At 39.1% G+C, this 14,402-nt stretch overlaps 1 protein-coding gene across 1 annotated transcript in view; it reads right to left on the bottom strand.

Moving 5' to 3' along the window:
• Positions 1-14,402, bottom strand: part of Sorcs3 (sortilin related VPS10 domain containing receptor 3) — a 606,876-nt gene that overhangs the window by 140,578 nt on the left and 451,896 nt on the right. Inside the window, exon 7 of the mRNA XM_046450521.2 lies at positions 5,852-5,970. Coding sequence (XP_046306477.1) covers positions 5,852-5,970 — 119 coding nt within the window. The remainder of the gene's footprint in view (positions 1-5,851; positions 5,971-14,402) is intronic.

Here is a 14,402-nt window from a genome sequence, read left to right as displayed (position 1 = left end):
ATACAGTATTTGTGGAAAAGAAGTCATATTGATCACATTCCAAGTGGTTCCCACTTACGAGAAGAACTCAGAAAAATATACCAGTGTTACAGGGAACTGCACTGAGAACCAAGGAGTGGCACTGATAAGCAGAGACAGAGCCATGATCTATCACCAAAAAGACCTCCTCAAACAGTATATGAAGGCAGAGATCAGATCATTAAAAAATTAGCCATGGTCAGTAGCCAAGCTTTGGAACCAACCTAGCTAGGAGCCCTTCCACTGATGAATGGATAAAGAAAATGTGATATGTGTACACAATGGAACATTACTCAGCCATAAAGAAGAATGAAATTAAGACTTTGCTGGTAAATGAATGTAATTAGAGACCTTCATGCTAAGTGAAATAAGCCAATCCCCAAACACCAAATGTCCTCTCTGATATGCAGATGCTAATACAGAATAAAGGGAGGGGGAGGGAAGAATAGAAGTTCACTGAATTAGATAAAAGGGAATAAAGGAAAGGGTGAGGGGATGGACATAGTAAAGACAGTAGAATGAACTGCACCTAACTTTCCTAAGTTCATCTATGAATACACAACCAGTGTAACTCCACATCATGTACATCCTTAAGAATGGGATCCTAATTAGAATAAGTTATACTCCATGTATGCCTAATATGTCAAAATACAGTCTACTTTCATGTATATCTAAAGAGAACAAAAACAAACAAATAAATAAATAAATAAATTGTAGAAGGCTCAAAAACAAATTCGGGAAAAAAAAATTAAAAAAAGAGAAGGATCATAAAAAAACAAAAACAAAAACAATAGCAGACATAGAACAAAATGCAATTCTTCAGAGCAAATGAAAACTGTTCCACATTGCTACAGTTAAAAATCACCTGTATCGGGGGACTGCCTATAAGAGTTTAAAACAGAAATACATGAACCCAGGGAAGATATATTGAGACAACAGGAAGGGATACAAGATAAAATAAAAGCTGGCAAATGTCAGGAAGGAAGTTAAAACAGAAAAAGAAGTCAAAAGCAAGCAGCCTGAACATGTCCGAACACTCATTCAAGGACTATTTTTATCTCGTTTCGGTCAGTTTTCTCAAATTGGGGATGGAATGAAATAATGTCTCTCTTTTTGTCTTTCTTGTCTCTTATACATTCTGGGTTCTGAATGAAGAGCACCAACACAATGAAACTGAAATAAAACATGTTTCAAGAGATGTCACAGGAAATTTTGAGAAATTAAAAAAGAAGGAGAAATAATCTACTGAATGACAGACTCATGTTCCTAGCAGAAGTAATAACACAGGATGCCAAGCACAAGGTACACACTAATAAGAAACTGGCATTCAAATATAGAGGGGAAAGGACTTTTTGTTATCAAAAGTAACGAAAATAGCAACACCTCCCCCCACACACCAACACCCCCTCAAAAAGAAAAGACAGAACAAGACATCTAAAGAAGAAAATCTCAGACTGGCCTGACACTGTAACTTTCAGGAAGTTAATGGAGCCACGTTCTCACAGTAAAAAATAGCACGTCAATTTTAGCCCCTGAGAAATTATATGCAGGCATAGAGGGCTAAACACCTTCCCAATATTCAAGGGTTAGCTAGCCCTGAAGACATTACTAAAGGACAAACAAACTTCAGACAACCAAGAGCTAAATGGTGGGGACAGTTGCCCACACACATCTGTAAAACTAAGATCAAAATATAAGATAAATGCAGGGCTAACGGGCAGAGCAGAATGCACGTGCTCTAAATGTCTTAGCTGATGGAGAAGGGAGCAGGGCGGAGGTCACAAAGGTTCATGATGTTTTTTCACCTTTCTTCAGCAATGCTTCATAAAATATTTAGGTCTAAAAGAATTATATTTTAAGATAGTAAGGCAAGCACCAGGAAATAATACCGTCAGTCAAAACTGGGTAGTAGAAGAATTAAACAGAGGGAAGGAAACACACTAATTGTCTGATTGCTCACAGGAGGAAATCAATAGATGTACAAAAATAGAAGATTCAGTATGTTATACATTTGGTTCTTAAAGTGAAGCAGTTAGAAGAAACACGCAGATATTCGACATCACCAAAGGAACACAGGAAAAGCAAAGAGAACAGACTGTATAATAATAGTTAAAGAAAAAGTTTTTGTAATTGAACATTAAACACACACTGACAGAACCAAGGTACAGGTGTCCTAGCTACCAACGCAAATGCCAAACTCACCTGTGAGGAGGGAAGGGCTGATTCAACACCAGTGGCTAACTAGTCTTATTTGTGCCTATTTATCTGCAATCCTCTGCTATTGTTTCATTCAATGCCAATCTTGGGTATTTGATCGTTGCAAATAATAGTATTTAATTTGTGTTTATTTGGTAATTAATAAAACCTGGAGTGTATTTTTTGCACTATTTTAGGCATAATTAATCCTTGCTTTCCTATTTTACTGATAGTAAAACCTGAAGTCCTTAAGACAGGCTTCAAGGGCCTGTGGGATCCAGCACCCCACCACCTTTCTGACCTTATCTCTCAATGCTCAGTTAGGGTCTCATTTGCTGGCTCCTACTCATCTCCCCAAACCCTTCATACAGGATGCCCCAGGGGCCCAGAGCTGGTATTGTTTCTCTTTTCTATCTATACGAAAGTCCCTTGATGACTTCCAACCTTCCAGTTTATACAGTCAGCCATGACCTCCCGGACCACCCTTGCTCTTGAATGCAGCCTCTCATCTCTAACTGCTCAATCCACATGCCCATGAGGGCTCAAGGGAGCTCCGGCCCAACACACTTGGCTCCCTGCTGACTGTACTGTCGTCTGCTACCCCATTCCTGGTTCCCCAATTGACAAGGCCTCCTTAGTCCTCCTAATAAAATGGCAAGACCTTTTGGGGCCCCAACATTTGTACTATCTGATTTATTTTTATCCACAACACTTGTCATCACCGGATATATTCTGTGGGTAGATAAATAGATAATAGTAAAGGAGAGAGATAGAGAGCAAATGTTCATATGATAGAATCTTTGGAGTGCTGGACACTCGAAAGTAAGTGACAAAAGAAATCCTCCCGGCAATCTATGAAGGAGGTGCTGCAAGTATCTTCTTTTTATAGATAAGTGAAGTGCAGCTCAAGGTCACACAGCTGAGTGTGGCAAGCCACAGGCTCAAGAGCTGCTGGTCATCAGGCTCTGCCCAACATGCCCCGATTAGCATTACACTTCACAGCTTTTCATATCTCTGTGTGTATGTGTGTGTGTGTGTGTGTGTGTATTTTTTTCCCCTGATCCCCACTAGACTTAGTTTTACTAAGGCAAGAACTTTCTCACGTTCACTATCCTAACCACTGCTCATAGAACAGGGGCTTCACAGATACCAGGTAAGGAACCCCATATCCCTTTTAAACAAAATGAAAATGATGCTGATTGAAAAAAATAACACCTCTACTTGCTTCCAGTATAATAAATGAAATAAAAATTTTTCAGGGGAATTATTTTTTAAAATATTAGTTATCTGCCCGTAGAGTTATTGAAAACTTCACACCACACAAGGAAAACAAATATTGGAGATTTAAAATTTTAAGTCATGTTTCCCAGAAATAATTCTGCCATGTTCATCATTATATACAGCTTTAGCATTGAGGAAGGGGCAATCAAATTGGTAAATTCATAAATCATTCCTGCGCTTCTATTAAAAAAAAAAAACTTCTCTAAAGAGGATAAGAAAATAGCCTTATGTGGTATTTTAGTCAGCTTTGCATTGCCATAACCAATAGACCTGAGGAAAAGGTTATTTTGGTTCAAAGTTTCAGAGGTTTAGTCCTGGGTTGGCCAAAACCACGTCTCTGGGTCTGAGATGAGGCAGAACATCATGGTGGAAGTATGCAATCAAGGAAAGCAGCTCAGAATATGGCAATCAGGAAGTAGAGAGCTCCTGCTCACCAGGGATGAAATAGAAACCCTAAAGGCACAGACATACTTCCTCTTGCCTCACCCTTCCTGCCTAGAGTTACCACCTAGTTAATCCATATCAGTGGATTAATCCACTGATGAGGTTACAGCTCTCATAATCATTTCACCTCTGAGCATTCTTGCATTGTCTCACACATGAGCTTTGCGGGGGACACCTCATATCTAACTATAACACATGGGGACCGTAACAATGGGAATGGAATGAAAAGAAACATCTGAGAAATAACTGAGTGGAACCAGCAGAGGCAGTGGATTCACTCAATTTTACAACATATTCGTGGGTTTCTACTTTGAGTGACCTAGTAGAAGATCATGTCAGGGGGTCAAGTTGGTTTTACATTCCTGTGGAATATACAGATTTGGATATTGAGGTGGCTATTAGATATTGATGTCTACAGTGCATGAGACTCACTGAGTTGAAAGTCATCCAAACCATGAGACTGCTCAGGCAGAGAATCCTGGGTGCAAAGGGAAACAGGCCAGAGGTAGAAGTCTGGGGAGCAGTGAAGAGCATTGTGTATTTTGCAGTGTACATGTTCAATAAACAACTGTGATTAAGATAATGAGAGTGATAATGATCTGCCAGGATTTAGAGAAATGATCCTGAGATTCTGGTTTTTAAATCAAGCTGAGACACAGGGATTTTTTTTTTCCCCTTGAAGTCACACAGACTTCCGCTTTCATTCCTTCCTTCAAATTGGTTTCTGAGTGTTTGGATACTTTTTGTGTATTTTACTAGACCTTAAAAAAAAAAAAAATCCACGCAACTAATTTGTAGGATGGAGTAACTGCTGCACCAAAAATCTATCTACATGACAAGTGTTCGATGAGCAATGAGTACCCTGATTTGCAAAGACATCTTGGTAGGGCCAAGAGCGAAGAATAAAATGTCGTGTAAAATACTCCCTGCCCTAAGTGTAAAAAGCAATTTGGAAAGAAGGAAACAAATACATTCCGATTTAGGAAGCAATGGCTCCAAATGGCATGTGTGCTAGAGAGACCACAGCACTGCAAGAGTGGGCAGGAGGGAGGAAAGTTCATAGAAAGTCTCAGGGGAGAAAGTGTGGGCTGCACTTTCAGGTCAGGAGACAGAAAAAGAAAGCCATTCAGATGCTTACGTCTGAGCAAACACAGGGAGCTGCCAAAGTTCAGGTTTCCTGTGGGAAATAGTTTACAGAACAACTGAGAGGAGAATGATGGAGAAATGCAAGGTGGTTATCAAGGCCCAGGTTTGATCTGTCACATGCACAGTGTCAGTCATCAGGTGGAGCATCACGTGTAATTCTCCCTCATTCTTGTTCTACTTTGTACTTCCTTCAGTACATAGTAAAACTCAAAGCACAAAACAAAGATTCCTTTGCATGTCTGATATTGTGAGTTCCACCTGGTTTTCTCTATGGGATCTGGGACTTGGATGTTTGCAAGGGTAGTAAACAGTGGGAAGAGAGGGGGAAATTTAGTGAGTTCTTGATTTTTCCAGAAAGAAAATCCTAGAGAGGCTAAATGTACTGTGGATTTTCATTCCCAAGTTTGACAAGTCACTTTGGACAGAAATAGAATGCAACACTGATAAATTACTTAAAGTCAAAACCCATTAGACATTTGACTTTAAATAACCTCAAACCCCAGCCCAAGACCTAATCATTTCAAGAAAATTCTGTTAGCATGAAATGTCAATCCAACCAAGGGTTTTAGTGGGCCCCTTAAATACCTTGGGCTATGTAATATCTTTGTCTTGCATCAGAGGCCTGGAATAGTTCAAGGGGGCTTGGGCCCCTCAGTGAAGGAGGGATAATGGCCTAACTCCCACATCCTCACAACCTCATTTCCCAGCCAGCAGCCAGCTTCTCTCACATAGTCTCTTCCTATGTGGCTGCACTATCTGTACTCACCTGAATGAAGATATATTCGTCCTGGACAACCAGAGAGCTGATGTCAATGGAACGGGCAAAGGGACCACTCCTAGTTGTCTCTGCACATTCCTGGATCCTGCAGGTGAGGTAGTGAGCATCTGAAACAGGAGGACAGAGCAATGCTTAGACACAGGGAGAAATGGTGAGCTGAGCTCCCATCAGCACTCCAAGCTCTACTTCATGGGAATCCATGATGTAAGTTAAAATAACCGTGAGTGCATAAAATTTGAAATTATTTTTTAAAAATGTCAATACCTAGAGTGGGGAAAGAGTTAATCACATAGTCTACTGGCAAAAGAGTAAATTGGTATAGTTTTTGGAAGAATGAATTTGAAGTACCTATTAGAATTTTACATGTCCATATTTTATGCCAGCAATTCTAATTCAAGGGATTTTCTTTTTCTACAGAAATATTCATATATTTTCACAGAGAGGAAGGGCAAAGATGTTCATTGTGGCATTATTCAGAGAAGGGAAAATTGAAAACAGGCTAAATATCTATGAATTAAAAAACATTTAAATAAACTAAGTTGCATACATATGACAGAGTGCCAGGGGGAAATTGAAAGATTAGGCTGATACACATGCACCCACATGCACTTCTCCAAGATGCACCTGTCTGCAATCTTTTGAGAAACTATTTAGCATTATATTTAGCATGATCCCACTTATGGTTTTAAAAAAAACTCTTGTCTTCATAGATATATACTTCTATGCTATAAATGCATAGAAAAAAATTTAAATGGTACATATAAAAATTAACTATGGTTACTTTGAGGAAAAGAATGGACTTAAGGAAATAGAACTAGAGTGGGGACTTGATTTTCACCTTGTGCACACCTTTATTATTTTTATAGAAAGAATGCAATCCTTATTTCTTATGTAAAATCCTTAAATCTTATGTAATTACCCACAAAATCTTCTATAGATCTCACAGCTGATCACTTTCAATCCCCTCATGGTGGCAGTGGTAGCTGAATAGGAAAGCCTTGACCTCAAAGGTGTTCTGTTATGACAAAAGGGTTGCCCCGAAAGACAATCCATTGGGTTATTTGCTCCCTAAGAAACACTACAGATGATTCTCTGTGAAAAAATACTGTGTAAATTTGCTTTAAAAGTGATTATTGCTCATTTCCTGGAATTTAGAAGCAGATGGTCCAAATGAAACATAGAGATCATTTGAAGATTGAAAGTGGGGAAATCTTTATCATCTAAAGATAAAAATGCACATGCATTATTGTATGCATCTATCTAATGCAACTGGTTCCTTGGATGTATGTGTTTGATTGTGTAGGTGTCAGAGGCTACAATTCAGGGGCTGGTAGGCAGTAGAGACAAAGAGCAAAGGCTTGAATAAGAAAAAAAATTGCAGTGATTGAGTTAAAATAAGGGTAGATTAAATTATTCCTGTTTAACTATAATTAATTAATTAAATGAATAATTATTTATTGTGCACATACTATGTACTAGGCATCACTGACATACTAGGAATATATTAATTAATGAGACAGATTTTTCTATTCTAAGAAAGCCTGGTATCTAGTAAGGGGCTTACTTCTATTTTTGTTGCTAGCTATTACACATATTAATTTATAAACGTGATACTAATTTAACAAATAAACATTTTGGTGGGAAATGCTACATAATATGCTATGCATTCCTGCTTCTTGAGGGTTCTTATTTGAGCAAAGTCTATTTGCTTTGGTAGTCACAATCCAAATATGTCTTACTAACATTTATTTCATTCTCTCCATCAGCAGACCTACCATCTGCCAGTAACCTTAGCCCCTTAACTTTTCTTTCTTTCACATTCCCTATAATACAATTGGTTCTGAAGCCTGGGCAGTCAGGCCTCTGAAGCATGTCCAGATTATCTCCCCTTCAGTTTATTATCTGTGCCTCTTGCTGAGAACACACTCTTCTCACCTGTGTTGCCTAGTGTCCTCATGACAAGGGTTCATGTGGATGTGTGCTTGGAAGCCAGAAGGGCCAGGGAGGACCAGCTAAAGTCACCTTTAAAACCTAAGCCTCAGTTAATGTTTCCCATTGCCAAAATCACCAAAAGTTCTGAGAACCACAGGACAAGACCTAGATATCTTTCTATGAAAATTGAAGGCCTTTGATAACTACTCTAATAAATGCAAATGCCCAAGGTGCCAAGCAAATTATGTGTAAGAGATGAGCCACAGTAAGCTAAACCATGGTGGCTGGTTCATGGTTTGGCTTGAGGAACACTAAGGCACAGAAAGGATCACCATCAAAGGATAAATACTTGCTCATTAAGGGACAGCTCCAGTTCATCATTGACATGCAGGTATAAAACCTTCTGAGTTTTACAAGTGAAGATAAGTATCTCTGTTTTTAATGCAAAATTTACTGATTTCAAAAAGTTAGCCAGGCCTGGTGGTGTACGCCTGTAATCCCTGCTTGCTCCAGAGGCTGAGGCAGAAGGATTGAGAGTTCAAAGCCAGTCTCAGCAAAAGTGGGGCACTAAGCAATTCAGTGAGACCCAGTTTCTACATAAAATACAAAATATGGCTGGGGATGTGGCTCAGTGGTCGAGTGCCTCGAGTTCAATCCAAGTATGAAAAGCAAAAAAAAAACAAAAAAGTGTGTTAGAAAATTTCAGTTTACTCATTACCCTTTATGCTACATGCATTTCATTTAACTTTGCTGTAACACATATTGTATATATACTGGTCAAAGGAGCTCTAATTTTATAATATCTATTCTGTAGATATTAAAGAGGTTGCCCATGTAGGACAAAAATAGAGTTAGTAAACTAACACATTTTGAATATTTTGTGTTAAAATTCATGGAAAGGCAATCTTCTGAAAAGGATTTTTGGAAGCGATATTGTAATAACATATCTGAGTGACACATGTTCCTGTATCACATGTGAAATAGGCGGGAAGGAAATGGAAGAAGATTCTAGGCTAGAATGATCTTACTTATAAGACACTTTCATATATAACACTCATTACACATGTGTAGTGTATTCAGCACTCCTATGTACAAACTTAAGTCCTTATTTGTAACATCTTAATCTTTTAGATGTTTAGAAATGCACAAAGTATGTTAAAATTAGAGGCAGAAAATTAAAAAAAATTGTAGGAAATTGACAGCTAATTTGCATTTTCAGTATGGCGCAAGACAACACCATAAGGCCAAACAAACAAGTCTATAGTCCAAATGAGACTCAGGGATCCACTTATTTCCAACCTCTCTGTAATTTGATCCCAATCTATCTCTCCAGGGAAGAGAAGACCTTCTTAAGCATTCTCCAACCCTGCAGCAAGAACAGCATGCCCAACATTCTCTAAGTATGGCAGGCAGGTGTCTCTTTCTTTGTTTTTGTGCACAGAGAAAGCCAAGAGTGGCCTGGCTTTCCACCCTGGCTGAGAGGAGAGAGAAGGCAGGGAGCCCAGGCTCTGCTTTGGAGCACACTGCCTGCCCACCAGGGATATTCTTGGACCTGCACAGCCCTACTAATTTGCTCCTAGAATAAAGCACCAAAGCACAACAAAACACTGCAGTAAATACGTGTAAAGAAACCACAGATGTTGACATGACAACCTGTGTCCTTGTTGTCATTGTCTCAGAAAGCTTCTTAAACTGGTAATCAAAGGTGCACACAAGGACACAAGGGGACACCTGCTTATTCCCCACACACGGGCTCATTCTCCACATGGCTATTTCCTATTGTGTCTCTCATTTGCACACTTTGAAAAAAGAATGAGGGGTATTCAAGACCACCCCAAACAAAATCAAATCCTACCTAAACTTTGGCTCATGGCAAGTGGGATCTTGTGCCCAACTCATCCTATTTCTTGGCATTCTCTCAGTTTGCCACTGCCCAGCATGGAATTAAAAGTCCAATTTAACAGGAAAGCAGCACTAAAATGGTTTCTGAAATCTACTTAAAATTCAGGGGCCATGCAGTCTTTAGCTGGACTCAAATATTCAAAGTCTCAATGTTTTTATTTTTCAAAACACAGAGATATGATAATAAGTATCATGGTGCCCACTGCCTGATGAGAACCCAGAGTCGGGGCAGAGTGAGTTACCAGGCAGACTTTTCTAGCAAGTTAAAGTGGCTGAGGGTGATGGGGGATGTGGGAGTCAAAGGTGAGCAGGGGACACCACTTGGCTCAAGCTCTACATTTCATAAAAGATCTCAAATCTGAGCTATAGACCTTATCTCCAAATGAGGCTGGATACATTTGTAAGGATTCCATGATGAAACTCCAGACAGATATTTATTACATAATTATCTTGAAATCCCCAAACAGATTTCTACCAAGTATGGCCTTTGGGTTTGGTTTTAATAATACCAATAAAATAATACCAGATAAAATAGAAGTGACCTAGATATCTTGAGTATATTGTACTTGAGAGAAAAACCTCTGAAGCTGGAATGTGCTGAGTTCAAATCCTGGCCTGACTCTGTGTTGACTGCCCTTGGCTGAGTAGCAGCACAACTTTTCATCTGTGAGGTGTAGACAATTTAGTATGTGCCTCTGAGAGCTGTTGTCAGGATTAAATAAATTTATGCATGAAAAATGCTTAGCAAATTGTTGAATACATTTAAAGGATCAATGAATGTTAGCTCTTTTTTTTACTTATAAATAGAGAAGGAAAAGAGACTTAACTCTCAGCATCCCTTTATATTAAGTTAAATAGTTTTGTTATTAGGAATCAAAAGTTTATGCTATTACAGGTCCTATTATAAAGTCATATTCTGAGTTCATATCACTGCTTACTTTCCTTAAGTGCTATGGGTATTCAGAAAAGAAAAAAAAAACACAATGGTCTGAGCTGGAAAAATCAAGAAGTCTTCAGGGAAGAGGCAGCCCTTGAGAATTTAGCCTGGATGGACAATTGTGTCTGGTGAGAAAACAATTAAAGCTTTTTTTTTTTCCTTAATGGTACCAGGGATTGAACCCAGATATGCTTTACCACTGAGCTACATCCCCAGCCCTTTTTTAATTATTTATTTTTATTTTAAGACAGAGTCTTGCTAAATTGCTGAGGCCAGCCTCAAACTTGCAATTCTCCTGCCTCAATATCAGTTCTGGGATTGTAGGCTTGCACAATCCGCTCCTAGCTAAGAAGGGAATTCTTGAACTAGAGAGTGAAAAAAAAAAACAAAAAAAACTAAACATGAATTTTTATGAGGCAGAGCTCATAGAACATACTACATAACTATATATTAAAGGACTGACTTTGTGTAATCATTATTTTTGAACTTTTATTTTCCATTCAATCCTCTGAAACATCCTCAAAAAACTAGGTAGACCAAACTATAGAAGATCTCATTTAGATGTTCCCATGGGAAAGCCACAGTGATTTCCTAAATGGTTAATCCTTATGACTCACACATTTATAATTGTAAAAAGTCTTCCTCATACATTTCTAGGAGCTGGTGTGGTGACTACTCCACTTACAAAAACTGGGAGTGAAAAGCTTTGTCCCTGCAACAGGAATGGATGGATCTGCTCGGTCACTTGGAAATAGCAGGCCCTGTTTCAAAAGCAGCTCTACAGTAGCAGGATATTTAGGGAAGGCAGTAGTATGTCCCACTTGGGGCCAGCCTCCATGCCTTCTTACCCTAGAGATGATAGACCAAGGCTCTGGTAAGGTGAGCAGGGCTGCTTCAAATATACCGATTCACTTCTTTTGTATTAGATCAAGGGCCCTAGAGAGGCTGCAGGTGTCCGACACTCCCTGCCATTCTAGGAAACAGAGAACATAAAATGAATTCTTTTCTCAGAAGATTTTGGACCCATGACAGCACACTCACAAATGAATTTCCTTGAGATCCATGCTGGGTACAGCACACTCAAAGCATCAGGGAATGGGGACAGAGAGACCCAGACAGTCGAATGCCCTTCACCTTCATTTCTTCTAAAGGGGTTTCACTCCTGCCAAGAGTTTTGCAGGACTCAGGGAAGCAGCTTTTAATTCTTCAGCTTCTAATCCTAATCATTCCACAAGGAAATATTTTCATCTGTATCAACAATTTTCACCCTAAAGTCCCGTTTGGGCCTCACCAAACCTTTCCAAAAGAATTACCTACTTGCTAGCAGGAATAAAGTCTTAACCATCATTTTCTCTCCTCAAAAGCTGGTTTTATCAAGCCCCAGTAAATGCTAGTTAACCTGAATTGAATTCCATTAAAAGCCTAGACATTTTGGTTATGTTGAATTATATGGTGACTTGCGATCATGTTTTACCTCTGAGATCACTAAATATTCAAACCTCCTAGGCATCATGTTTTTTGCCACCTCAGAGGAAAGAATTTTCCATGATTCGCTCAACTGCCATCCCTCTGGGTAATATGCACATCGTCAGAAATTGAAAAAGAGAATTAAAACTGTGAACAAAAAGCGAATTCAGCTCTTTGGGTCTGTTCTTAGAGAAATACTCAGGAGCTGTTTATTTTAAATAACAACATTAACTTCCAAATGCGAATAGGTAAAAGCAAAAGATACAAAGGAACTCTGAAAAGTTACTTAGCCTCCCTAAGCCCCTTCTTGAATGGGGAATGAGGTGACCTATCTGCAGACACAGGGCAAAAAAAGATGACAGTGCTGCCGATGCCTAATGCAGCACTTAAATTGTAGTGGATCCTAAAAATAAACAAAATCAACAAGCACAAATAAAAGGAAAGAAAAAGGAAAAAAAAGGCAGTTTTCACTCCTTCCCCTTATGGACTCAAAGTGTTGGTGACACTTCTAATATCTCATAGGAAAATCCCCACATTCTCCATCTTCTTAAAGCACAAGAGACAGTCTGGCAAAATTAGGGACATTCAGAATTCAAAATTAGGGACATTCAGGACTCCTTCCATTCCACCTGCCAAATGTATTATCTGCCCCTGACTGTGATGACCATATGATAATGCGGATGGTGACAAAGATGACAACAGTGACAGTTTTGAGAGGCCACTCTGTTCCCTAGTGTTCTAAGAACTACAAGCATCCAGTTGTTTAGTCCCTGAAGCAATCCAGTGAGAAATTACAATCATTCTCAACCCCATGTTATAAATGATGAAATTGAGGAAGCCGAGACACAAATTTGCCTAAGATCCTGAGCTTAAGGAAGTAGCAGAGCCGAGATTTGAACTCAGGAAATTTGGTACAAGAACCTGTGATCCTAATCACTATGCATTTGAAATACAGAAGGAAATCAGGCTGTAAATTAGATAAGAACCCACATTCAGGTTCGGTTCCTGTCACTGGCTGACTATGTCACCTCAGGCATGTTCTCACACATGTTGACCTTTTTTTGAAGAAAATGCAATTTGAAAAACTTTTATCTGTTCCAAAAGAAAAAAAAATCTGGAATCTTTTTATCAAAGATGATCTTATCCCCTTAATACACAGAGTTTCCTGCACATGCTGTACTTGAAGGGAAGGCAACAGTCCTTAGTTCCACTGCTCAGCGCCCTCTTGATCTTGGCCTCTGAGTTCTGAGCTGCTAGAACTCTGAGTTACACAGTCTGAAATTTGTTGAACTAATCAATAATCCAAGGGCCTTTACAAGTCAATAATCTACATTTCTGGAGCCTGGAGTTCGGTTTTGCAGGGCTAATCATTTCACCTGCATGGCAGGCCCATTTGCTTACTTACACCTGCCTGGACATTCTGTTAAGAAGAATCAGGTGTCGTCTTGACTTAGCAAGAAAGTAGAGTGATTGACTAATGAGGGTTGAGGAGGGCACAAGGACAAGGAATGGTGGCACATGTATTAGGGGTTTTGATTCTAGAAAATTCAGGAATATCCGGATGTTTTAAAACTTGCCCACATCCAGGTTCACTTACCACAGTGTCCCTAGAAGACCTCCATCTGACTTGCGCTTGGGGAATTTCCAGTGAAGAAGAGCTCACAGTATTCCAAAGCAGCCTGTGTCAGTTTTAGTTTTTCTTAATTATGAATCTTTTGTTTATGAACTGAAATCTCCCTTGCTGTAAATTTTTTTCTATAATAAGACTTTTGTTATGAAAGTGATGAAAAATATATATTATAAAAATAATTCTTACATTTGATAGTATTTTTCAAATAGAAAAACACTAAATGAGGGATTGTGGAAAAGCTAAGAGATGTGTCCAAGGTCAAATAACTTCTAAGGAAGAGTTCATTCTCCAACTCTACTCATGTCACCAAGTGATTGCTCTTTCTACTTACACTCAATTGCCTCTTGGATGGAGTGTGTGTGTGTGCTCGTGTGTGTGTGTGTGTGTGTGTGTGTGTGTGTGTCTGTGACTGAATAAATGAGTGTCAGAAAAAGAAGAATGCACAAGAGACATTCAGAGAAAGATGGTTTTCAGAAGAGAATGAAGGGAAAGGCCATTTCAATACTGAATCTCATGGCAGAAACAGATTTATACTGTTGTTAACCAAACTAGTTGGCTTTGCCCTGTTTAAACTCTGCCAGGGCAAGGGATAATTCAATGGTTTTAGCTTCATCTGGAAGTCTGACTCCCATTGAGGCGGGCCAGGACTGGGACAGAGTGGAGATTGGTGT

The sequence above is a fragment of the Marmota monax genome, unplaced genomic scaffold (assembly GCF_021218885.2).
Source record: "Marmota monax isolate L192 unplaced genomic scaffold, Marmota_monax_Labrador192_F-V1.1 WCK01_AAM20220418_F8-fsc00004, whole genome shotgun sequence".
NCBI classification, from domain to species: domain Eukaryota; kingdom Metazoa; phylum Chordata; class Mammalia; order Rodentia; family Sciuridae; genus Marmota; species Marmota monax.
This window is presented reverse-complemented; position numbering and strand designations above follow the sequence as displayed.